At 42.1% G+C, this 27,684-nt stretch overlaps 1 protein-coding gene across 5 annotated transcripts in view; it reads right to left on the minus strand.

Moving 5' to 3' along the window:
- EFCAB2 (EF-hand calcium binding domain 2) overlaps positions 1-4,294 on the minus strand; it is a 40,697-nt gene extending 36,403 nt beyond the window's left edge. For 2 of the 5 annotated variants that reach the window (XM_067555277.1, XM_067555276.1), the window contains exon 1: positions 4,048-4,294. In XM_067555277.1, coding sequence (XP_067411378.1) covers positions 4,048-4,100 — 53 coding nt within the window. In that variant the 5' untranslated portion in view covers positions 4,101-4,294. Of the gene's footprint in view, positions 1-30; positions 161-4,047 lie in introns of those variants that run through there. The other 3 variants (XM_067555280.1, XM_067555278.1, XM_067555279.1) reach the window with 2 other exon arrangements.
- Positions 4,295-27,684: the final 23,390 nt, after the last annotated feature.

The following is a 27,684-nucleotide window of genomic DNA, read 5'->3' on the forward strand; positions in this document are numbered from 1 at the left end:
AGCCATTGGTAAAAAGGAAATAGTACTTACTACCTCACTGAGGATTATGAGGAATAACAAATGCATGTGCACAGTAGCACATTCTCCCTTCATGGGCTTCCCATCATCTGTGGTCACAGCATTCCATGGGGTCTTCAGCTCTAGTACATCTTACTGGGGCTCTCCTTTGGACCTGCAATGGCCTTCTCAGCCTATCTTCTCTCAACTCCTCTTCCAGCCAAGCCATATAAATGTCTAGACCCTTTCCAGGGTAGCAGAAAAAAATCTTCAAACAAACTACCCATCCCCTCAGGCCCCACTGTAGTTCCCTTGTTAGCACTATATAAAAGCTTCCCTCACATGACCTAACTTACTGTTATACCCTACTTCAGAGCTCCTCCCCCACCCAAAACAACTCTCTTCTACACACCTGTATGCTCTTAGTCTACTTATAAGGCCTAGCTCCACCTCCTCTGGCCAGGAGGCAATTAGTTAATCACCCACTAGGGGCAAAACAGAACTAAGTTCTTTCCCTTGGCTTGTAGGTGATGGGAGTTACGCTCCATCACACTGGGATTTTCACAAATGCTAAAAAAGCAAGTTAGGTTCCTATCTCCTACTGATTTTCAATGGAATTAAGAACCTAACTCATTTAGGCCATGTCTATACTGACAGTGGCAAATCTGCCGCTGCCAGATCGATCTTTCTGGATCGATTGAGCGGGAAGTCGACGCTGGTAAACCACCCCCTCAAGTAGCATAGCGCTGCGTCAACAGGAACAGGCACAGCGCAGTGTAGACAGCACGCAGAAGGGAAGCAGAGCAGTCGATGTGAGTTACACAAGCTACTCTGCATAGTTTGCGTAACTCCCGTCGACTGCCGCAGAATCTCCAGGTAAGTGTAGACCAGGGCCCAGATATTTTTGAAAATCCCATTGAATGTCTATAAATCTCTCTACTTAAAATCTTCAATGTATTTATTCTCACAACCTGTTAGGTAGGAAAGTATTATCTCCATTTTACAGATGGTGAACTGAGGCACAGAATGACTAAGTCCAAGATCTCACCAGAAGTTTACAAATGCAGGGAACTGCACCTACGTCTTCCATGTCCTGAGTTAGTGCTCTTAACCCTTAGACTATCCTTCCCAAAGGAGATATTATTATTATTATTAACTTAGTCCTATTAGAAATAATGTTCTGGATGATGTTCAAAACTTGAAAACACAAAACTGAACAAAAGGCATAGGATTTTTTCAATATCACATTGATTCACCTTCAGAAAAAATATTCTCACTGTGAAAACTTTGCAAAAAACATTACCCACACAAACCATGAGGAATTATGACCTTGTCCTCTGTTGAGGGTATCTGCTCTTGGAGTGCCAAAATGGTGCGAAAACCAAATATCCTATTCAAAGATGGCCAAAGAGACTTAACCAGAAATGTCCTGTCACTTTTAGTTGGCCAGGACACTAGCTAGACCCTTTCCACTCAACTTTCTCCAAGTGGTATTATGGGCCCCTAGCTAGGCTTCCTGACTTTTAGTCCTGAGTTCTGTTCCCAGCTCTAGCAATGACTTGTTGTGTCATTTTGGGCAAATTGCTTAGCCTGTCTGTGCCTCACTTTCCTTATCTGCTCAAAGTGCTTTTTAAGAAAATACTAAATATGGATGAAAATCACTACATAACAGCTAGGTACTGTTATATGAGAAGATGTGGAACTGGCCACTCTAATTATTTTGAGACTGGATTACTGCAATTCACTCTACCAAATTACCTGAGCCAGAGGTCTACCCACAAACTACAGATGCTTCAACATGCAGCAGCTAGTCTGCTGAGCAGACAAATGAAAGTACATCACAATACTCTGTGCTCTACATTGGCAAATTATGGTTATTATTAAAGGTCCTGGTCCTTATCTTTAATGTCCTATGTGTCTAAGTAAGGGCCAAGCTACTTCAAAGGCAGTCTTCAAATCACAGTAGTAACTGCTTTCAAAAGGAACACTGGCTGATACAACTCAGATTCTAATTTGCTGGTGAATGCTCAGTAGCAAGTAGAAGGCTCTCAGATGTGGAATCTGTTACCAGCAGAAATCAGGATGAGACCAAGTCTTACTACTTTTAGGTCATGACGCAAGACTTCTCCCTTTTGGTAGGTATTCCCCTAAGATTTATGCCGTGAAGTGGCCTTGGCTACAGGGCCAAGTGAACTACATAGATTTAACTATTTATTTATTAGTCCCATAAAACTGAATGAAGGGAGAAGAAAAAAAAATCAGTTTTTTATTCTGAAGGACATTTGATGTTTTTTCTTAATTTATGTATGTTGCCTACATACAACAGGAATTGGTGCCTTAGAAATCCATGTAACAATAATTTCTAACTTCTTATCACAGCTATTAACAACAAATATTTCTGCAGTACTGCTCTATTGATCATACTGTTTTTCATAATTAATAAAAATATTACATGGCTCACTACTGAAATTTTATTATTTCAAATATAATATTTAGAGTTTGCAAATTATGATTAACAACTATTAGTGTGCATGTATGCACGTGCATGCGTGTAAGTGTGTGTGTAAAGGAGGAATAAGGGTTAAAATAAAAATATTGAGTATTATCTCATGCAGCAAACAAATATTATTGCTCTTTTATCTTGGGATATAATGACGTTAGCATTCTTGATGTCTGAATATTCTTGTAATAAATGATACTAGTGGTCCATTAAACATAACCTCTCTAATGCTTCCTATACTGAAATACCATGAGCATTATCACTTAATGATATCACACTGATGACTTTTTCTTGGCAGTGATGACTAGCTATATTCGAAAATGAAGTACAATAAATTGTATAGGCAGAGTGAACAGCTAACTTGTTGAAGCATCTGATTCCAACTACTTAGATCACCTGGAAACACAAAATCAGATCCCAGGAGAATCAACTTGGTTGTTTGTTCGTCCAAGGTAGATAAATTGAGTTGCATAGAGTTTACTGTGTCTTTCTGCTGTGGTAAAACAAAACCTCTGTCTGCTCTCCACGGTCATTAAAAATCCCATGACACTTTTTGTAAGGTTTGCCCTAGAGTACTTGGCCAAAAGTAATCCCCATCACCTCAGAAAGATACACTTCAGTGGTGGATGCATTATTTTCATCATGTATGGTACTGTATGTTTGTTAAATCACTTTGTGAACTAAGGTGTGATACATAATATTTATTATGGTAACAAAACCCTAGAAAGGACAAGATTGGTTTTATTTAGCAAACCAAGAGTTTTACAATGACGAACTGAGGAAGACCATAAATCCAAAAATTAAAACTAAAATGGCAGGTTTCATCCTTGAGCTGATACTGGCTTTTAATTCTGGACTGTGAACTCCCTGAAGTTATTAATTATAACTGTATGGGATGCATCATGACAGGAAACAAAAGCAGAGTGGTGGGATAAAATGGGCTGGGGGGCCCTCTAGACCAGAGGTTCTCAAACTGCGGGGTGCATCTCCCTGGGGAGCATGGAATGTATTGGGGGGATGAGACATTTTAGGGGGGGGAAAACCTTACTATGCACATTTTACCCATGCCATAACTAGCAAAGCTGATTCCTCCTGACACAGCAGGTGCTCACATGGTGCTATGCATTTGATTCCAGATGGCGCTGTGCATTTCGATGGATTTCTGTCAAGCCTATACAAAGTCGTTGCCTTCTGCAGGCTAATCCGTTCGCTATGACATGGTGGGTGTGCATCTTTAATTTTAGGCATCGACCACAATCAAAGTTTTGCTTTCGCTCTTATTACAATGAATCCTCGGTTCTGTTCAAATCGATGCCTGACCGTTTTTAACATTTAGCGAGAGTTGCACGTTGACTTTTTTTTTTAATTGGTCTATGTGCTGCACCATCTCCCAGTGCCCCCTACGCAGTCTCTCTCTCTCTCTCCTCTCCCCCCCCCCACGCCCTCGCCCCCGGTCCCGGCTCAGGCGGGGTCCCGGGGGTTTCGAGGGGCGGGGGGGAGGGTGTTTCTATTGCAGGCGGGGCAGTGGCTGAGCCGCGGCGGTTTCTTACCCGCGGCGGCTCCTTCCTTCTCCTCCGCCATGTCTGGCCCCAGCCGTCGCCATGGCAACGTGGGGCGTGATTGCGCCTGCCAGCCCGGCCCGCTCGCTCCCAGCCCCAGCCAGACCCCGCCCGGCCCGTGGGCAGCACGTCCGTCTCTGGGCCTGAGGGGCGGGTGCAGGGGCGGGTGGCCGGGCCCGCTGCTGAGTGACAGCGCGCGCCCCGCGCCCGGCTCCCCAGCCTGGGGGGAGCGCCCAGACCTTCCAGCCTCCTGCTGCCTCGTGTGTGTGTGTGTGTGTGGGGGGAGAGAGGCGGGACAAGCTGCCCCCCGCCCGACCCCCTTCCAGAGGCTGTGTCCTGTCACTGGAGCTCTGCCTCTGCGCTAACCCCTGCTCCAACCACCCCCTGGTGCTCATCCTGAGGGCAGCCCTCATGTGTAGCCATAGCCCTCTAGGGGCTTTGCTGAGCAAAGTAAAGGTCAGCCCCACTTACAGCTGGGGGACTAGGCCCAGAGAGAGCCAGTGACTTCTTCAAGGTCACACAGCAGCTGTGTGGCAGGGACCCCAGGTCTCCTGGTTGGCCAGCTCATGCCTTAACTCATCATCCAAGCTTTCTGCACAGTTTTGGGGCACGGTTAAAGGTCCACATTCACTGCAAAGCAAAAACGTGTCACCCTTGTTTACATTGCAGTGCATATGGGTCCCTGTCCATGCAGCCATCTTTGGGGTCTAATTCAGTAACCACTGAAAACCACACTGCCATTAACTTCTACAACAATAAATAAATAAACTCCCTTGCCCCTGTTCCTCCCTAGTCCCAGTGCTTATAACTCTGCACCAACCCACTGCAACTACAGCCACACAATATAAAAATGATTTAGTTTGCTTTGAACAGCGGATTGGACTAGATGACTTCCTGAGATCCCTTCCAACCCTAATTTTCTATGAATAAAATATTTTAAAATGAGGGCTTCTTGGAATCTGACTGCCACTATGTTTTATCTTCTTTAAGAGATTAGAGGCCAAATACTGAAGGTTATTTGTGGAATTTTAGTTTTTTATGTTTAGTGTTATGCTATTGTTGCCATCAGCATTCTGGTAAATTTATGTTAACCCTCGTACACTCTATAGAAATTGTGCTGATTTAAAGCAGAAGCAGCACAGCCAATAGGATTGCGAACTTTCCAATTTTTCAAAACCGGACACTACAGTGCTCCCCGGTGCTCATTTCCCCCTCCCATGGGACTACCTGCCGCCTGCAGAGGTGAGAGGAGCTAACATGGAGTCTTTTTGTCTGACCAGTCAGGGCATGGTGCGGGGTGGGGGGAAGAGGGAAGCGGTTCCAGGAGCGAGGGGCCAGGGCCATTTGGGACATAATGAGGTGGAGGGGAGATTGGTCCCTGGAGTGACAGGCTGGAGAGAGCTGGGGCCCTGGGAGGCTAAGGCAAGATCACTGGGATAGGCCACAGCCCATGGACCCCGCTCCTCATACACCACATGCTGTCAGAATCCCTCCCCTGGGCAGTGCCAGTACCTACCTCTCCACCAGAGCCAGGAACCAGCTCTTCAGATTAAGCTTCTCTCCATCATCTGAGCTCCTCCAGCAGCAGCTGCTCTTCCCACCTTCCCAGGGGCAGAGGCTGATTGCGGTTACTGTGGTAACCAGACTTTTGGTGTCCCATTAGCGATACTGACCGCATATTGCATCGGGTCCCCTTTAGGCAAGACTTTATGGTCGAAAACTCCAACTACTGATGATCACAAGAAAAGTCCATGGGCCCAGTCATGCAAACACTAGGAAGCTATTGCCACATAGTCCCACTGATTTCAATAGTAAGCAATCCCCCTTCACACTGTCTGCAGTATCAATCCCTGATACATTAGTTTTCTATCAAGAGCCCCATCCCCCCCTTAAAATGTTTGCTTTTAGGTAGCCTCCCCCAAATGAATAATGTTGTGCTGTGAATTGTACAATCTTGCCTTTTCACAGTATCTGTTTTTTTTTAAATGGCACTTAGTAGCAGTGAAAGAAATCTCCATCTATGAATCAAACAATTAAAATACATTCATAAAAAAAGAAAAACTGAGATAGAAGGGAAATCCAGGATGGAATTTTGACTGAGAACTTGGACATGTATGCAGTTCATGTTTTTTCAAACTCAAATGCAATTGTGAAAGTTGAAAAATATAAAATATAGATAAAAGAATACAATTAAGCTGCACTGAGAGTGGTATGTCATTTTTTTTTTTGGAAGTATTATTTTTTTTACTTGAGAAAATAATATTCCTAAATAATTTTGATATTTAAGTCAATGATTCACTGAGATGCAACCATACTATTCATTCAGGATTTCACATTAAACACATTTGTTCTGAGAGTTCTAGAACTAGACCCTTGTCCTTACCATAACCAACTGCTTTTTTTTCTAATGTTGAAGTGTAGCAAAGCTGAGGTGGGTGATTATTTTTTCCTGAACAAACACACAGTTATGGTGTGTTCAGAGTTCATGCAAAATAATAGAAATTTACAACAGCCAGTTCAGCTATAAAATTGAACAGAAGCCAGACCTCTTTGCTTGATAAAAGAAATTACTTTTTTTTTTTTTGGTAACACTGTAATGTGTTACTTGCTGAAAGGAACACACCATGATACCCCTTGCACCAGTTATTTTTGTCTTTTTCTTTTACTCAACCATAATGTAGAATAAAAAAATGGGCATGATAACAGCACTAAGAGAACATACAATTAGCCTACTGGGACAACATCTTATTATGTTCTCTGAGCAAAGTAGATCCTTTTGAATGGTTTTGAGTGGATTGGAACCATTTGGGCAAGCTACTCTAAATATTACATACATACAGTCTCTCTTAGTGCAAAGCACCACAGCCATATCAAAATGAACAGTAAACACAACAGACTCTTTGGACAGCAATCTTCCTCCACATTTCATAGTCTTTGCACAGCCCTGAGAAGTACACCATACCACATCCCATCCTGATAGCCACATTGTCAAACCATGTTCGCCATGAGCATCCTCCTGCCTCTGGCACCTGCTACCAGTCCCTGCAAACTTGCTTCAGCAATCTTTCTTTGCTCATCCCACCTATATGTCCTGCAAACTCAAATTTCCTTCTCTGATCATCTTGATGGTATCAGGTATCACAACAGTTCTGTTGTAAATTTGGGGAATTACCTCGTCGTTAGTCAGATACAAGGTATAGCTAATGTGCAGCATTAGCTGTAGCATTTCAATTTAAAAGGTTTTTTGCCTTCAGTGTCCTGTTTCCTAAGCATCCATATCTCAAAAATATAAAGCAAGATACTGAAGAAAAGAGACTGCAGAAATTTCATTTTACCCTTCATGGTAATTCTTTTGCTTCTCCAAATGTGGTTGAGTGTCGCTAGAGCAACAGATTGATTCCAGATCTATGTCAGATCCATCTCTAATTCTAAGTGATGTTTAGCATCCATTGTAGTCATACTACCTACATGTTTGAAGTGCTCAATGCACTTCAGGGCCTCCTCAAACTTGGATAGGAATATCTTTGCCTTTTTGACAGACTTAGATGACACCATTGTCTTTGTCTTTTTGTGTGATATCTTTAGATCTAACTTCTCTCCTTCCACCACTTCTCTTTTTAGCAATTTTTGCACCTCTTCTTGTGATGATCCAATCAGGTAGATGTCATCAGTGAAGCACAGATTACTAATTTTTCATCCACCAACAGGTACACCCTCCTGTAGTTTCTATCAGGGGATCTTATTAAAATTTCTTCAAGATAATAGTTGAAGAGGGTCATTAATAGTATGCAATCCTTTCTGACACCTATCCTCAAGTCAAACCAATTACTTTACCATAAATACCGAAGCTGTTGCATTCCCATAGAGATATTATATCAGCCTTATTACATTTTCACCCACTCCAACCAGCCATAGGATTGCCTGAAGAGGTTTGTGTCATATACTGTCAAATGTCTTAGCAAAATCTACAAAGTCATGGACCATCACTTTCTCATATAGCACATACAGATTGAATATTGCTCTACTGTACCTCTTTTGGATCTAAACCCAGCTTGTTCCTCAGCCAGAAAGCTCTTTATCTTGGGCACAATTCTCTTCAGGATGATATGCAGCAATATTTTGCTCAGATGTGTCAATGAGATTGTGTGGTAATTTTCACAATTAGCTGGGTCCCCCTTCTTAAGAATAGGAACGATCAGGGATTTTGTCCAAGAGTTGGACCATCTTCCAGACTCCCAAATCACATTGAGAAACTTATGGTATGCCCAGATGAGTGCCTCTTCAAACACTTTTAATTGGTTTTGCTTGCATGTTATCCACTTCAGGACCTTATTGCTTTCAGTGTCCACATTGCATCTTCAACTTTGTAGATCCCAGGTAGATCCCACTGCCTCTTTCATTTCCAACTTAGGATTCATTTTGCTCATATCATACAGTTATCAGCAATGCTTACCCACAGTGTCAGGTGAAATGGTATTTTTCCTGCCAGGAAACCTTTCAAAAGAGTCTTGATGGTTTGGTAGGCTTTCCTAGTGGCATGTGCTGCAAAGGATATCAATTCAGTATTGCTCAAGCCAATCTTCTTTTGCCACTTTAATCAGTGCACCTATATCTAATGTTACTGTCTTGCAGTTTCATCCATCTTCCTTTGCTCTCTCTTAGCTTTCTTCACTGATCAGAAAACTTGATAATATTCTCAATGTGTCTCGCTGTCTGGAATGTCTCAGGGCAGACTGTTAAGTTTGGGGTTTGTGCCCTGCTTCTTATGAGATCTATACATAGAGTTCACCAACCCAATAACAAGTGCAAACTCCTAAGGCACAATATAACCTTAACATGTAGTCAGAGACAGTCCCCTTGGGCATTCTGATCCATCTTGCCATCCAGGCAAGCTTAACTCTATGATAGATGGTGACTTTACACCAAAGATCATAAAATATTCAGGTTACTTCCAATTCCAAAGGATCAGTCACCAGATCCTGGTCAATTTGCACCTTAGATCTCACACCAAAGACAATGCTTGTAGCCAATCTTATAGTAAACTAACTAAGGATTTATTAACTAAAAAAAAGAAACGAGAGTTATTTACAAGGTTAAAACAGGTAAATATACACAAATGAGCTGCAGTCTTAGATTTCAGATGGCACTGAGTTGCTGAAATAAGTCAGCTCTATAAAGCCGTTAGGGCTAACCCAAGTTAATCCTGGGGATCTCTTGCTTATGTTTAAACAAAAACAACCAGAGCCCTGTAGCACCTTAAAGACAAACAAATTTCTGCAGGCATAAGCTTTTGTGGGCTGCAACCCTCTTCGTCAGATGCAAAAGCTTATGCCCGCAGAAATTTGTTAGTCTTTAAGGTGCTACAGGACTCTCGTTGTTTTTGCTGTATACAGACTAACATGGCTACCCCTCTGTTGCTTATGTTTAGGAATCTTTGCCCGTAGAGTCCAAACAGCATAAAAAGACATTAATTTCTTCTGGTCAGGGATTTTTATCCCCATCTCCCTAGAGTCCAAGATGATGGGATGAACACTTCTGCACATTCCTCTTCATGGGTGTGCTGGGAGCAAACAACAAAGCCCTTGTTCTTTGATGGCTTACGATGGCCAATTTGGATTCAATAGGCCTTCCTGATGGGCCGGAGGTAACCTCTTTTCATGGGTGCAAATCAGTATTTCACACTTGGTGATGTTTCTTTCCTGACTGGATTTATAGTTTCAGAGCAAACATTTTTACAGTTACAAAACAGACTCTTAAGTATTATTTTATAGCATGGGTTACAGATATTATAAGTGAGATTAATGCTTGCAGCAATTTACAAGCATTTCATAAAGTCTAAACATTAAACCCATTGTTACAAATCTAATGCCTATTTTAGCTATACTAAACACAGAGGTGAGCCGAAGTGGTTTCCACGTATGCATTTGTCAGTGTTCAGTGAGGCCTGGGACCTTGGCATGAGCTGGCACCTGGTCTGCCAGCATCATAATGAGATCCAAGGTTTTGTCTTGAGGATCTGTTTCCTTAGGAGTTCATCCACAGCCTTTATAATGCAGCAGGAGATTGTGGTCTGTCTGATCTATGCTACCTGTGCACAGAAATATTAAATATTACATAAAAAGAAATACTTGACCTCATTCCAGCTGATGTTGATGGAAGTTTTGGGGCAGGTGGTTTGGGAAGGGTGGCAGAGAGAGGAAAAAAGGGATCTGAGGGACAGGAGAAGGAGGAAGAATCCCAAACAAACATTGCATTCTTACATCAATCAAAGCTTGCCTCCACCTTAACTGTTAGTGGTCCCTCCTCCCAACCAAAATAGAACTCTCACTGGGGAAATGACTAGGTGGGTTTCTGCAGTGGAAAGATTATGCTTGAAACTAAGGAATGGTGAGAAATATATTGTTTCAAAACTAACACAGGGACTTTCCCATTGCATCCTTTCCCCAATCCCAGCTCTGCAATTTCATGTTTTCTATTACTCTTCTTTCCCTGGCATTGGCTTTCTTGTTTTATTTTCCTCTGGTTGCCTAATTCAGTAAAAGACTCACTGGAGCTTCTGAGTTCAGCACAGCATCTATTATTGAGTGCTTATCACATTCACTTAACACATGCCTTTTTAAAATCCTATTCTACTCTCTTTTATTTAGATTCTTATACTCAACCCACCACCACAGTGTGTGAAATCCTGTTTGAAACTGGGAAGAAACATTATGCTCCCCATCAAGGATCTCCTATTTCTTACAATAGCCTATAACTTAGAATAAGTCCTTGCAGGAATGAGGAGGTGAGGCAATGACTTCACTCAGACCTGTGCCTTGATATCCCAGCAAGTCAGTGATTTCCCAGAGGCTTGTTCCTTAGCCTCCTCAGCAGACTAGGCCTTTGAGGTTAGCTCTTTCTCCCAGGCCTGTTTTCATTTCTCCCAAGCATAAGGGATGCAAGCAAGATATGTAAAAGTAAATCAAACAAAGGAATTCCTGACGCCCCTTCATGTTCCAAACATGTCAGCGTTCCAATGCATAATGCCCAAGAGAAGACTTCACTAACAGCCAGAATAACTCATTCAGGAGAGCATTACACTGAAGATCTAAAAGATCCTTTGTTCAATCCTTTGTTTTCACAGGCATTGGCTCTGCTTCCTTTAATATGGCTGCAGATTCTTTTGTCACTTACAGCTCTGTTTAGCTTAGCAACAGTCTTTAGTCCCATTCTGTGAATGGAATCTCAACCGCTTGGGTGAAAGGTATGGTAAAACTGAGATCTCTTTTGCCTGTATTTCCTGTTCCAACCTAGAGTTTCCTTCTCCTTATGAGTAACTTGTGGCCCAATGTCAGTACCTATTTTTCTCCCAAATGTTCAAGGCTTCAATCTCTTGGCTAACTGCAAAAGCAGAACACAATGTTGGATGTGTCTTAAAAACAGTGACTTTTCTTTTTGTAGTTTCCTGACAATATGCCTTGAAAAATGCCATGTAAAAAATTGTAACCATTATAGTGATGATCAAGTGTTGGGCCTAAACTATATGACTATGTCCTTTTTAACTTAATGCACAAATATCTCAACCAAGAGTATGAGTGGGTTGAAATTACTAATCATGTTTTGGCACAGACAAATACAAAAGGAAACCCAGAGCAACTAATTGAACAGCTTGGAATGTCAGCTGCTACACACAAGATCTTTAAAAGAGTTCTGAAAAGAATGTACCCTTTTAAGCTTTTTTTTTTTAAAAGAAAAAATACAGTGTCAGAAATTATCTTAGGGAAATGATGGAAGGGAAAGCTTTTGAAAAAGCTTACATTATTGATATAAGAACTGAATCCACTAAAGTGTATTAGTTACACCCTTAACTCTATCCATTTGTGCCCAAAAGATAGCATCATAAACAACCCTCTGTGAGAGGTTCCCACATGCCAGGTCCTGTTACACATACCCTGCATGGTACTTTCCATAAAGACTCTAGTACTGTATTTTGAATATCAAGCAAATATGTTTCCAGTAGTATGCAGTATTGTTCTCTGAAGTACAGACTTTCTGGATAGGTTTACACTTCAATATAAGACCTGCAGCTGGCCCAGGTCTGCTGACTTGAGCTCACAGGCCTTCAGCTGTGGAGCTATAAAACTGCAGTGGAGATGTTCATGCTAAGGGCTGGAGCCTGGACTCTGAGACTCTGTGAGGGGAGAGGGTCCCAGAGTCTGGGCTCCAGCCCAAGCCAGAACATCTACACTGTAATTTTATAGCCCTATAGCCCAACCCAGCTGACACAGACCAGCCGCAGCTTTGCCATATGTCTTTTATTGCGGTGTACACAGACCTTCTGTGGCCTTGTGGATTCCTCACTGATGCTAAGCTTCCACATAGCAGCTTCCATGAGTAGCATTTTATATAATTTCTGGTTTGACTAAGAGAGTCTGTCTCATTCTAGTGGCCAATGACCTGCCCTGGGTTATTCATGCCTTCATCACCTGTCAAATGAACTTCCACCATTTGATATGTCTGGGCATGAAGCCCTCAGCACTTCACGTAGTACAGAATGCTGCAGAGGTCCTTCTCAGCAATACAGGCTACCACAAGCACATCAACCTTGTCTTCTGCTCTCTACATTGACTTCCCATAGACTATCAAGTTCAAGGTCTTGGCCCTAATATTCAAAATGCTCCATGGCATGGGCCTGAGATATATAGAATACTGTCTAAAAGGTCTGAGATGAAGATCATGGTTGACAGCTTTGCTCCTCTGGCACAATGGAATGCTCCACAATAAGGTTAAAACTTGTCTGTGTGGAAGACAGAACTTTCTTGGTGGCCTGTCCAAGACTGTAGAATGATCTCCCTGAAGAACTAAGGACCATCACAAACTTCATCACCTTCCACCCCAAGTGCAAAGTACATTTCTTTGACCTTGCCTTCTCTAATATAAATACATAACAACATGTATATTTAAAAAAAACCACACATACACACAAAAGCCACTCTACTAAAATAAGACAGTCCACTGCACACTTTCTTTCCCCTAGGAAGAGGATGAGAGAACAAACAACATGTGATAGATGTTATTCACATCGCTTAATGCCCTACTGGAAGGCACTCAGATGCAATGGGAAGAAGCATAGCATAAAAACCTCTATAACACAAAATAGAATGGCTACTGTATTTAAGCACAAAAACTTCATGCTGAATAATTGTCATAGAAGACATTGAATATGGAACCTCCCTCTATTTGTTTGCTGTCACTGCTAATATAAGCAAGCTGATGTGTGTTTTTAATGATGTGTGTTTTATTTAAATGTTATAATTTACCCCTACACTCTACCCCTTAAAAAACAAAACAAACCATGGGAGAGGAAATTTGGCAGGGAAACGACCTGAGTCTCAAATATTTGAAGGGAGAGGAGAGCATCAGCTTGTGAATCGAGGTCCATTGGGAAGGGCTGGCCTTGTGAGATGAAAATGCACAAAATGAGATTATAAAATAAGACTATGTTTTTTCAAACTATGATGAGAGGTTTATTGCTACCCTGCACAATAACCCACCCAAACAGGGAATATCTCAGCAGCAGAAATGAACGCAAGTGTAACTACCACTGACTTAGTTCAGTCACTGAATTCCTGGCACCCTTCATCATGCTCTTTCCATTGTCCTTATACTTCTCCTCTCCATTAATTATGTTGTGACCACAGTATGGAGAAAGTTGTTAACGGCATATAAATTGGAAATATATTTATACCTTAGTTGACATAAAGCTTTAGGATGATCTATGAAATGGATGATTAATTTTAATATGAACAAATGTATTTATTCTGCATCTAAAAATAATAAGGCAACCTATACATTGCTGGGTAAAATATTAGAAACTACTAACTATTAAATGGATTTACAGATTCTGATTAGCAGTAACATGAAAGGAGGGAACACATTGTTCAGTTGCAGCAAAGGCCAATGATAGTATGATAGGGTTCCTGCATCAAAATCATTATTATAAACAAGTCAAAGGAAATTATATAATTGTACAAAGTCATGGTGAATGCTCACTAGGAATATTGCAATGAGCATAGACACCTTACCTTTATATGAATATACAAATTCTAGAAAAGCATAAAAAGGAGCCACTAAACTTACCAAACAGCCTTTCTCTACTCTGAGTTCCATACTGGGAAATACTTAAGCATGTGCTTAACTTTAAGTACATGCTTACGCCCAATTAGGCCTTAAACACATATTTATTTCCTATCCTGGGATGCTGTAACCCTAAGAGTCCCTTTATGCCAGCTGGCAAAGGGCACACTGAACACACTGTTGTCAGAATATTTAGTCAAACAGTGTCTTATAAGGTATAAGAACTGGTGACATGCTGGTCAAAAATAGTACACATAGTTTAAGCTCCAGCAAAGCTCACTTTTGCCGAGGCAGAAAGGAACAGTGGCTTATAGTTTTGGGTGCCCTGAGGAGAGCCACACAGATGCTTTCCTGAGTTGGGACTTTTATAACAATAGGATTTTTGCTTACATGCTCAGGGCTGAACTGATTGTCAAATTTGGGATGGGAATAAATTCCCTCCTTCCCCATCTGTGCATCATAACAGTGATCTTGGGATGTGGGAGAAGCTTTGCTTTCCACTGGACTCTCAGAACAAGCCCTTAATAGCTCCAGAACCACATGTTGCTCATTGCTGTTTTACTTTAGGCATTCACAACTGGCTCAGTATTTAGTCTTAACCCAACATGGAAGAATCTAGATCTAGATAAGCTTGTTTTTTTCATTCTCGATGTACAAATGCAGGGAAGAATAAGACACAGCAGAGTATGAGCGGCATCTTATTTCATGGAGATCACCTTTTAGGCCACCAAGAATACCCTCTTTTTAAGGAGTTATCCCATTTAAACAAATAGTTATGGAAGCAATGACAGCAATCAGGGCCACCACTTTTGACTGACCCCTGCAATTCCTGGATGGTAAAAGAATGAACACCTGGGACCTCTACTAGCAGACTGTCAATACCTCCTTTGATGGAGAATTTACCATTTACCCCCAAACAATTTGTCACGGGTGTAGGGTGAGCTGAGTGTTAGATCTTTTTTAGTCCCTCTCAAATGCCCCACTCCGATGACAGGTGCTCCAACCTTACCTGCTCTGGGTGGAACCACACAGCCCTACACACTTGGACTAGATCTCTGAGTTGCACCTCCTCTCTTTACCAATTTTAATAACACAAAAGGCCCAACTGTGTTTGGCATCTGTAAACCTTTTTCTCTATGACCCTTTGATTAGCAACTGATTAAAATGACTTAAAACAGCTTCTTCAAAATAATGTATTATTTATTCACCCAAAAGTGCATAGAAAGCAGAGAAAAGTGATAAAACAACAAATGGCCTATATGCCTGAGTCTTACCCAAACTTGTTTTTTTTCCTTACAAGTTTTGGGTAAGTTCCACTCGGACCAGACATCCCTACTCCCGGCCTGAGAGAGACAAACAGCATCATACTATGAATGTTTCTCTGTCAAAGATTCACCTCCAGCCACTGCTGTCCGCTCACTCCTTGTTCCTCTTGATGCAGGGGTCTTTAATGGTTTAGTGTCCATTTGATTCTAGGAAAAGACCTGAGAAAAATAAACCTGCTAGCCTGGCAAAAGTCAGGCAGGTGGACTTTTCCCAATTAATAGATCCCCCATCATGTCCTTAACGACCTTTGATATTCTTACTGTCATTGTTTCGTTTCCTGTTTGTTTCCCCCAATAGCCTACTTTGATGTAACTTTTTGCATACTTGCAGAATAATATCAAGCAGATAAACTGTGGTGCATATTGTATTCATAAAAAAAGAGAGATACCTCCCTCATTCTTTATACAAGCAATATTAAATAAATTATTATTTGACACTAGAAACCTTCCAATCTACTGACCAATAGCTAATCTCCTTTTTCTAAGCAAGTTAACTAGAAGCTAGAAAAAAAATTTACAGTGTCACCTGTAAGGTGTCAGGATCCCAGTTCCCTCTTAGTCGGGCTTCTGGTGAGGGTGTGGTACAGAAACAGCCCCTACGGATAACTTCCTCCCACCCATTGACAAATTAAATATATATCCATACTAATCCTGCTGGACCTTTCAGCAGCACTTGAGCCTTTTGATTTCCAAATACTTCTCTCCCACTTCCACAAAGAAGTGGCTCAGATTCTTCACTTCAGATTGAACCCAGAGGGTTATTATGAGTAAGTGTTCCTCTACCTTCAAAGGGCATCTGTGAGTTCCACAAGACTCAATCCTCTCCCCAATATTATTCGTTATCTACATGAAGACATTGGGAGAGTTGTTGAGACAACATAGGCTGAAGTGTCAGCAGTATGCAGAGGACACCATTACCTCTCCTTTACATCAAACATAAACACCATTATCTCCCAGATTTCTCCACAACTATCAAAATCAGCACCTGAATAAAAGTAGCTCAGCTGACTAAAGCTGAAGCTAGACAAACAGAGGTCATAGTAATAGGCAGAGGGAAGCATTTAGAAGAACTTGCACCCTCACTAACATCTATCACTGTTAAGGGCCACTACTGAGGTTCCTGAGCCTTGGGATCCTTTTGGACTCTATTCCAACAAAAATATCTACTTCCACCTGCAACTGTCCAGATGACTGTGCCCCATCCTTTAAGACACAGTGATCCATGTGTTGGTAACCACCAGGCTTGATTATTATAGTTCATTATATCTAGAAACAAAGCCAGAGCCCTTGAGAACACTCCAACTGGAACAAAATGCAATAGCCCATCTGCTTAGCAACATAGGTTGTTATGAGCACTTCACCAGTGCTCCACTCTCTGCATTGGCTCTCCACTGTATATAGAGTCAAGTTCAAGTTTCCTGTACTAATAATCAAAGCCTAACTATCTGAATGATTACCTCTTCTTCTAGGACTTTGACCTCCTAGAACATCTCTGTTCTACCAAAACAATGAAACTGTCAGCCAATAGAAGGAAGCTCATGACTGACGCAGACAGAACTTTCACAGGAGCTGGACTTAAACAATGGAGCTTACTTTTACAAGGGATTCATAACTAAATGCAAAACTCATTCCTTCAGCATAGTTTTCCTTCAATAAGTTCTTCACACTCACACCAGACACACAACATAATCCAACTTAGACAAGCAAACAAACAAAAGAAAACAAATCTTATAAACTAATCAAACTAATATTCGTACAGACTTGGAAGGAAGGAAGGAAGAGACAGAGACCGATAAAGATATACTGTTATTGAATGTGGAGTTTTTTAATACTTGGGAGGCTCTCAGATACTACAATGATGGGAGCCATATAAGAATACAAATAGTTAGATACAGAAAGAAAAAGAAAGAAAGATAGATAGCCAAACTAATTGACTTCAGATTGTCAAATAAGCAACCATAATGGGATGGGACTATAAAGAACTTGGAATATGTTTGTAATATTTCATTAATATTACATGCTCATCTGTTTGTTTGATTCTGTTATTTACTACATGATCACAAGGGATTAAATCAGGCATAGGTTAGGCTGCACGTAGAAAGGTAAGTGAACAAAACCTTCTGATAGCTGCCCCACTTACTGATAATTAAAGGATAAAGCAAAGAACCAACTGCTTTTAAATCTATCTTTCACCCCTGGGGGGAGACGGAGGGGAGCACATAAACTGATGTCACCAAGTTCAAGAGCCGTTAAAGAATGAGAGAGAGAGAGAGAGAGAGAGAGAGAGAGAGAGAGGCAGAGACTGCAGGGGTGCAGACTGTCCTCCAGTCCCAGAGATGGGGTTATCCAGGACAGCTTTAGGAAGTCAGATCCATGTGTAAAACTGTTTGTTGTTTTAAACCCCTTGTTCTTATTATGCTTTCTTCTTACTGTGAAGATTAAACAATATTGTATTCAGAAAAGACTCTTTTAGGTCACTGTATTCACACACTGGTCACACTTCCTAAAGGGAAGATTTGCAGGACTTGAACTCAGTCAGGCCTGCTGAGCAATCACAGTTGGAATACAAGGGGCTGCATCCCAACACCCAATCTGCAAATAGGAGAAATACAAGTTTCCATACCAAGGAGATAAAAGCTTGAAGCCTGGAAAGGCGTGCAGTTAAAGAGAGACCAATGAAGGGGTCAGAGGTGCAGCTAATTCTTGTTAGTGACAGTGAAAATTCTTATCTCACTTTAGAAGGTAGGTATTTTAAGGCAAATAGTAAAAAATGAGTCAGACTTACATAACATGAATGAAATTCAAAACATACCATACAATTTTTAAGAATCATTCTCATGGCATATGGAAGGAGGATTATTTTGTTCTTTATTAGGCCTTTTATTAACACGTTCTTAGACTATATTGCTGCACTCACTATATTGGTGATCATTAGGAACACAACGGATCTGGGCATGAAAAAACCCATAGATTTAAGCTCTTCCCATGGATTTTATTGTTTCCCCCAGAAGTTAGGTTTTCATTTATTTAAAAAAAAAAATGCTAGACCATCTGTTTTCACAAGATATTTTTCCAGAATATAATTTTATGCAGCAATGTCCTTTTGATTCTGCAGACAGACTGAAATAATAATACAAAGAGACAATTTCTGGTTCCACTGAAGTGAATTTGTAAAACCTATTGACTTTAATGGTACAGGATTTGGGTTTGAGGGTCTGATCCAATGCCTATTGAAATCAATGAAAGTATTCCAATAGGATTTGGGACAGGCTCCGAGGGCTCATTATTGTTTCCATTAAAATCAGTGGAAAAACTCCCACTGACTTGAATGGTGCAGGATTAAGTCCTAAGTGAAGTGTGAACTTCCTCATTCATTTCAATGGGGTTTTTAGAAGGCTTATTTTTACCACTTCCATTTAAAGGTTAAAACTGTAACCCGTTTTAGGATGAATCCTCTTATTAAAAATTAATAAATTAACTTGCTTTTCCAGTTTCCTGACAGTTTTTTCATTTGGCAGAGCAGTGTGCAGGAATAACAATTAAATATGCAAAGGGTAGACTGTTCTATCTGATATTCTTTTACATAGTCAAATAATTTTAAGGCTTGCCTACATGAGGAAATTGACCAGAATAGCTATTGCAAAATAAACTATTCTGCAGTAGCTATTCCAGAATAGCTCCATGTGTTGACATGCTATTCTGGACTAAAAGTCAATCACTTTAGAGAAAAGGTTTGCCAGTATAGCTATTATAATGTAGACTAAGCCTTAAACCTGGTCTACATTTAAAAGTTAGGTCAACATAGCAATGTTACTCAGGGTTATGAAAAATTCACATCCCTGAGTGTTGTAGCTATGCCATCCTAACCTCCAGTGTAGATGCAGCTAGGTCAATGAAAGAGTACTTCCATCAACCTAGCTACCATCACTCAGGAAGGTGGAGTTCCTACAGTGAAGGAAAAACCACTTCCGTCCCTATCATCGACAACATGGCACTACAGTGGCATAGCTATTGCACCACAGTTGTGCCACTGTAGCACCCATAGTGTAGGAGTGGCCTTAGAGACGGAGATGAAGCAAACACTGCTGCTAATGGACACTCCAGATATATTATAAAAATTGGCCTCACTAAAATAGTTCACTTTAATATCCTAATAAAGGCTATATGAATTAGTCACCTTTTGTGTCTCATAATTGTATCTTAGTAAAATATGTGAATATGGCCAAACAGAATAGGAAATAAAAACAAAATCTCTGGAGAAATTATACAACAATTCCATGAAATTGGAGTGGGTCAGGGACTTTGTCACGGACTTTTACTGTCTCTGGTGATTAAATTGGGCTCAAGCCTGCAAACACATGAGCAGTTCTATTGACTTCAGTGGGACTACGTGAATGATCAAGATTACTCCTGTTTGCATATATTTACAGAACTAGATATACAGGAATATTGTGATCATGTGTATTACACAGGCAGCGGGCAGACGAGTAAACAATGTACATTCACATTTTAAAATCATAGTTAAGCTTTTGCAATGTTGAAATACAAATCCAATAATCCATTTTAGATTAAAGGTTGGCAATCCACAAAGATTAAACACTTTTCCCAGTTTTAGTCTAAGTGCACTGTGATTTACTATCACTGATAGGATGTCTATATAAATATTCCTAAAAATGGTATTGTATACAAAATGTGATAGACATTTTAATTTTTTTCTTAATGATCAGGGTGTGCCATTTGTTTAACTGTGTGTGGCTGGTTATTAAACTATATAATGAAATCAACACTTTATTTTGACTGCTTTATAAATGATCCAGTAATTCCAAAGTATCAGCTGGCATTGGTGTTTGTTTCATCTCAGTCTCTAAAGACTCATTTACAATTATTGGTAGTTTCCACTAAATAAACCAAAGAAACTGAAAGCATAATTTAGAGGAAGGATGGTCATGTAGCTAAGGTGTACAGTTTGGATCAACTGGCCTTGGAAGCACTTACAGCAAAAATAGAAGAGGGGCATGTGGCAGGCAAGGCTGCTCTGCAGTGCCCCCTTTAGGGCAACACATGGTATTGCAGCCATTCCCTTTCTTAGTTTGCAAAATTCAGGTACCTGATTAGAGCAGGGTAGCCTGTACCATAAGCTTGGTATCAGTCTCTAAACAAAAGTAACAACTCAGGATTCAACTACCTGCATTTTTAAAACAAAGGAAAGGGGAAAAAAACACCCTTCAAAATGCAGGCGCTTAGTTGAAGTGCTTAGGGCAAAGCCCTACCCTGGGTCTCGGTTAGACCTGAGAAGTTCCTCTTCTGTCCCAGTCTTACCCCACTCTGCCCAAGCAAAAGCAGACAAGCCTTCTTAAAGTGGCCTGATGGTTTCTCCATTGGTCATTATTTCCTCCTGGCCTTTCTAGGCCTCTGGAGAAGTGTCTTGCTGTCACCAGATATGGGTGTGCATTCCTTGGGCAGGGAGTGTCAGGGTGATGCACCCCATGACCCATCTTCCCCCATAGAATAGGCCCAGGGGCCTGATCTCCCCACTCTACAGTAACACCACCATCCCGGGAAAAGAAGTCCATATTCTGCTGCCATGAACCCAGCTGGTGTTGTACACAAAAGGCATAGGGTTGCAAAACCACATGAGGGTTAATGTCCTTCATCATCTGCAACCATTTAAGGGGTGCATGGTCTATTACCAGATCAAAGAAGCCCCTAACAGGTAGCCTCCTGTCCCCACACCTTATCTGATGGCCAGCACTCTCTCTCTCTCAGTGATATCAGGTCTCTCATGGATGCAGCTTCCAGCTTCGGGACAGTATTGACTGTTCCAACCTCTGAAAGTTTTGTGACAGCACTGCTCTCAGTCCAACTGTGGAGGCATCCATTTGTAATATAAAACAGGAGCGTAAAGTCTGGACACCGTAGCACAGTTTACTGACCAAGGATATTCTTTATTAGGTAAAGGCCTTGTTATGCTCAGTTGTCCACTGGACTTCTTGGTGTACATTGGCCTTTAATAGTTCTGTCAATGGTGCTGCAAGTGTCATGAAGTGGGACACGACCCTTTGGTAATTGGCTAGACCCAGGAAAGCCTGTACCTATTTCCTGGTGGTGGGAACTGGGGTCTCCCTTCCTGTCTAATCTTGCAGGGGTTGAACCTGGCCATTCTCTACAAGACACTGGGTTTCCTGCATCCCAAACATACCTTTTTTGGATTAGCAGTCTCAGTGATTGCAACACAGAGGCCAGGTGTAGCAGATACAACTGCCAAATTGTACAAAAATATCATCCAATAGGCTGCTGCAAACTGGCTGTGGCAGCTCAGGACTTAGTCCGTAAGCATATGGAATGTGGCTGGGGCCCTGTGCAGTACAAAGGGCACAGTTGAAAATTGTAAAAGCCCAAGATGCATGGCAAGTGCTGTCTTTCCTTTGGAATCTGAGTCCAGAAGTATTTGCCCTTTTGTGCCTTCTCTAGGTAGTTGAGGAGTTCATCAATACATAGCACTGGGTAGGCATCAAATTGTGATACTGAGTTAAACCTCCATAAAAATCGAGTGCCCCACCAAGTTTGGAACCCAGAACCACAAGCCAACACCAGGGGCTCTTGGACTCCACAATGTTGCCAAGGTCTAACATGGCCTGTACCTGCTGTTCCATGGTTTCGTGTAGCTACTCAAGAACACGATAAGTTTCATGTTCTGGCTGTTCTTCCAGGATGATTTGGATTTGATATTCTATAAGATATGTTTACCTGACTGAGTGGAGAACACAGTGTCATAGTAAGTCAGTCAGTTCCTTCCTTGCCAGTATAAGAGAGGAGGAAGACTTTCTGCTATTGTCACATTTTCTTGTATTTGGAGGCCCAGATCCTCAGGGAGATTCCTGGGAATCTATTAATAAGCTTTCTTAAGCTCACCACAGTTTTAACATATTTTTATGGAAGATTTGGTGTTTCTTGTTTTTGTCTGGACACTGAATCTCATAATAAATATTTCCATCTCACTGGACAACCTCATAGCTGTCAGGCACTGCCTCCTGGTAGTTAAGCCTAATGGCTGAAGTGGAGGTCGAAGCCAGACATAGGGTAGGGACTGGGTCAAAGGTAGCACTGGAATCAAGATCTGAGGACAGGCTGGGGTCAGAACAGAGATCAGAGTCTGTAGACAAGCCAGAATTAGTACCAGAGCTGGAATCCAGGTGCAAGCCAGGGTTTGATGCCGGATGGTCAGAGTCCATGAACAACCCAGGTCAGTACAGTAACTGGAGTCTGGATACAGGCCAAAGGTCAGAGCTGGGTGGTCAGAGTCCAAGAGGGACAGGAGGCAGAGGCAAGGCTGGAGCGGATCAGTAGCAGGGCTGGAGTAATATCAAAATAGGGCAAAGGACAAGACTGGAGCAGGGATTCAGACAAGGGCTGGGCCAGGAACTGGATCAGGAGCAGACTGGGAGTCGAGTGAGTTGATACACTGTGAGACAGCAGGAGGGTTCCTGGCCAGGTAGTTCTGTTACACTGGCTGGTCTGCAGCTCTGGTGAGGTTGTAGAAATACCTGAGCCTGGAGGACATCTGATCCAGGCTATCTTCAGGGATAGGCTGCTGCCACATACCTGCAGGCGGAGTCACTGCAGGCTCTGTGGGAAGGGTAAGTTAGTGCAGTTGAGCAAGCAGCCCTGGTTTGGCTGCGAGTTTGCCTCACAATAGGGTCCTTGCCATTTGGCCAAGAGCTTGCTTTCTGAGCTGGGGAGGAGTGGCAAGCACATGCTCCTCTGGCTGAAAAGCTCTCTCCCATGCTCCTTTATTATAATGTTGGGTGCATGTTTGTTGGGCCCAAAGGAGAATCTCCATCACAAATTGTCCTACTCATTTGAGCCACTTGTACATCCATAGCACGTGTGTAACACATTGAGAGCATGATTGATTGCTGCTCTTCCCAGGCCTCCTTAATGAGGTCCAGGAACTCTGGAGGCTGTTGGTCATATAACCATTAAAAGTGTGAGAAGCCTATTGAGGCCTGAGGCACCTCTCATATGGCAAAAAGGAGATAGGGAAATAGCTGATCCCAGTCCTTGGAATCCATCATCATAAATTTTTTCAACATTTGCTTGAGAGTCTGGTTAAACCTTTCCACCAGGCCAGTGCCTGGGGATGGTATACTGATGTTTGGAAGAGTCTAATCTTAAGAAGATGCTGTATTCCTTGTATTGGGCAGGAAGTGAAGATGCTCCATTGATCTGTGAAGATTTTGATAGATAAGCCTGTGTATGTGAAAAAGCAGTACCAACTCCTTGGCTATTGCTTTAGCTGTTATTGAGTTGTTTCTTCCACAGTGGCATGAAACTGCTTCCAGGTAGCAGGCTGCATAATCCATCACTACCAAGATATATTAGTATTCCATTAGCACCTTTTTCTAATGATCCCCCTATGTCCATTCCTTTCTGCTCAAAGGGAGTACTTAGGAGTGGTAAGGGGACCAAGGGAGCCTGGAGGTGTCCCTTAGATGATACTTGTTGGCACTCAAGGCAGGATGCACAAAAGTTCATCACTTTCTTCTGGACCCCTGGCCAAATAGAATCTGGCTAACGCCTTTGTAGGGTTCTCTCTCTGCCCTACTGACTGGCAAAGAGGATGGAGCATGCTAGTTGTAATACTTCTTTTTGCATGCTTTGGAGCACCAGAAGCTAGTGACATATTTCACCTGTCTGAGTTCTTCTCCACACGGTAAAATAAATCATTTTGTAGTTCAAAGTGGGTAAATTGAAAAGTCTGAGTCTCCTGCGAGATGGTTCTGTTAACCAAGCCAAATGAAATATTAGACATATATAGCTGGGTTTATGAAAACTGGGAGAACCACAGCAAGAGAAAATAGTCTTTTCACAGTTGTAAACTTGTTCCAGTGACAAATTGTACTCAGCAAAGAGGGCTTGCAATTTTTTTGGATAGTCAGGTTTCTGCCCAAATTGGCAGAAAGCTTTAACCAGTGACTGTTAGTTGTCAGACATTGTGATGCTTTTTAACCAACTCAGCCATCCCCGACTAGCAGGGAAACTTGTGCCCCCTCCTAAAGCTTGATTAAAGCTCTTAGCCATCTTGCATAGTAAATGAATACAATAGGAATGCCTTCTGCTTTTGCCTGTATAAACCACCGATAAAGGGCTCCATCTAGGCCAGAGTCCTTTGGTTGTTTCATGATCTTCTGGGATGCAGAGTTATTCATACTGTATTTAAGAATTTGCTCAGCATTGTGTTTGATGTCCAATACTGTGCTTTTTCCAATGTTATAATTTTGGGCTATTTTATTAATAACCTCTATTTTAGTATTCAATGACAGTACTATGCATTTTTGCTTAGTCACGCTCATTTTACAAGGCTGAAAACATGGCATGGCAACACTACCATGGAGTTGACATCAATTTCCCTTATTCCTGTGTGTGCACTGGTGGTTCGGTTAATACGGAGAGCTGGATAATGGAGGCCCGGATAAAGGAGTTCTACTGCATTAGAACTGCCCTCTGGTTCATCAGCCTTCAGGCCTTCTCAGCTAATGGTCACTCTTTCCAAGTCTTCTTTAGTCGCGAAGGGTCATCAAAGTTTATACATGACAAATGGAAAGATGTCAGATGATCAGGCTGGAGCAGCATCTGGATTCTCTGGGTGATGCCGCAGAAGTGAGAAAAAAATGTTGCTAGTCCCTTCCAATTACCACTTCCCATGGCAAGTTGGGAGTTACACCAGCACAAAGTGTTCTGACGTTGTTTCCTATATTCAAATGCACCCAGGCTGTGAGGTATCTATGAGTGTCCCTGTGGACAATGGTCACTTGCACTGGGTCATCTTCTGACAACTCTTCCAGATCCAGTAATGTTTCTCTGACCAAGGTCTGAGAGCGCCAGAGTCTATTAGTCCTGTCACATTTTGGCCCCCCCAAGTACTACTGGAGCTATAAATTCCCAGCAACAGCTTTCATCTATTTGGCCAGAGAGATCCCACCAATCTACAAAATCACACTATGTGGAACTCCATGATAGAGTACGAGGGGCTGACATACCCCAGCTTCCCACAGAGGAAGGAAATGATCGGAAAGGCCTGTGGCCAGTTCCTTGCCCTGTTTCTGGGTGAGTCTTTATGCACTTCCCATCTCATAGGTCTTGCAGCAGAGTTGTGTGGTGCCTCTGGGGTTCCATTGGAAGGGTATTCTTCATTTCAGGTCTTCTGTGGGAACCCCTTAGCCTTTTTCTGGTACTTCAGGTTGATCCCTCAGGAGGCTGGGGCTGGGCTTCACCAAATCTGGGATATTCATTCTGGCTGGACCATCCTGCTGCCATAAAATCCTCAGTGAGCTGGACAGCAGCTATCACTGTGCTGTGGTTCTGTTGACATGCCCAGGTTTGAATGGTGGTTGGCAAAATATCTAGATATTGTTCGAGTAACACTGACTCCAGAATCTCAGTTGGAGAATAGGATGCTGGCATGACCCAGTGGGTGGCCCAGTCCTTTAGGCATTGAGCCACAGCCTGAGCTCGTGCCCCTGGTTCTGTCCAAAATTGATGCTGCTGTGTCTCAGGCAATACCATTAGTCGATCAAGGACAATGGCTTTCAGGGTACCATAGTTATTTGCAACTTCATCATGTGAGTCTCGGTAGACCATCTGGGCTTCCCCAGTCATAAAAGTGGCTACTCACGTGGCCCACATGGTCTTCTCCCTTTGAGTAGCATAGGGTTACCTGCACGAACATAACAAGATACACCTCAGGGTCATCAGAGGGTCCCAATTTGGAAAGGGCAATATCTGGGGCTGATAAAATCACTTCAGAGTGAGGGTAGCCACAGATCTGTTCCAGCATTGTCTCCTGAAACTGCTGCTGCTACTGCAGTAGTTCAGGGAGCACAGCTTGCTGCTGCTGAGTGGCTTGCTGAGATTCCTGCTGCTGCTGCCCTTCCATGAAAAGCCACTGTGCCTGGGCCTGCTGCTGCTGAGCTAGGAGTTATATGATCTCTTCCATGGTTCCCCTTTGCAGAAAAAGGGGGAGTCAACTCCACTTCTGGTACTAAGTTGTGGTAAGCAGGGCTGCTCTACAGTGCCTTCTTCAGAGCCACACTAGGTGTTGCAACCACTCCCTGCCTTAGGTCATGTCTATACAACAAAATTAAGTTGACTAAGTATGTCAATGTACAGTCGACACAGTAATAAAATTGCTTTTGCATGTCCACACTACTCTCTTGTGAGGAGTGCACATCCTCACTACTGTGCTTGCATTAATGCAATGAGCAGTGCACCGTGTGTAGTTATCCCACTGTGCAACTCGCTACCATCTAGTGCAGGGTATTTTGGGAAGGGTTTGCAATGCCTCATGGGGGCAAACAAGTCACACGGGGATGACTAGGAACATGAGTTCAATGTCCCATGATGCAGTTTTCTCCATCCTATCACTCTATGAGTCTGCAGCAGCCTTGGAATAAATCCTTTCCCTGTTCTCTTAATTTGGAATCCTGGTGATCTACAAGAAAATGTCCCTTGTAAACACTTCACTCAAAGACACACTGGTTATGGTAAAATATTAAACAAATGTATTAACTACAGAAAAATAGATTTTAAGTCATTGTAAGTGGCAAATGTAAAGAGATTAAAAGAAATTACCAAATTAAATAAACATAAAGTCACAATCTAAGTTCAACACACTAACAAGCTCTTGAATTAGCAATATCTGACCCTTGTTAGTTGATACAAGCAGTTTCTTAAATGCAGGCTGGACAACCTTCCCTGCCTGGGACTCCCTATCAAAGTCCTTTTGTCTTCCAGATGACCTTTCAAGTGTTCAGTTGAATGGGAGTTGAGCCCCATGATGATGTCATGCTCCTCCTTTTATAGTCTGTTTCAACTTGCTGGAACAGTCCATGCATGTGACATGACGGCTGCTTCCCATTGGTCAAGCAACCCCATTCCGAATGTGCATCTTACAATGAAGCCTCCCCTGTAAACCATTCCTGGTAGTGGAATCTGTTCTTAAACGGGTGCGAGAGGGCCATTAATACTGTATGGCCACTCCATTGTTGTGCTTGAAAGGCTGTTTGTGAGAATTTCCCACCTTGCAACATGTTCTAATAGTATGTTCAACGTTTCATAACTTCACATACAATGCAACAGGATATTATTGTTTAGCAGATCAAGACTTTTAAAATAATACCAAACAAGG

The sequence above is a fragment of the Emydura macquarii genome, unplaced genomic scaffold (genome assembly GCF_026122565.2).
Source record: "Emydura macquarii macquarii isolate MOO-44397 ecotype Brisbane River unplaced genomic scaffold, CSIRO-AGI_Emac_v2 contig_1597, whole genome shotgun sequence".
Classification (NCBI taxonomy): Eukaryota; Metazoa; Chordata; order Testudines; family Chelidae; genus Emydura; species Emydura macquarii.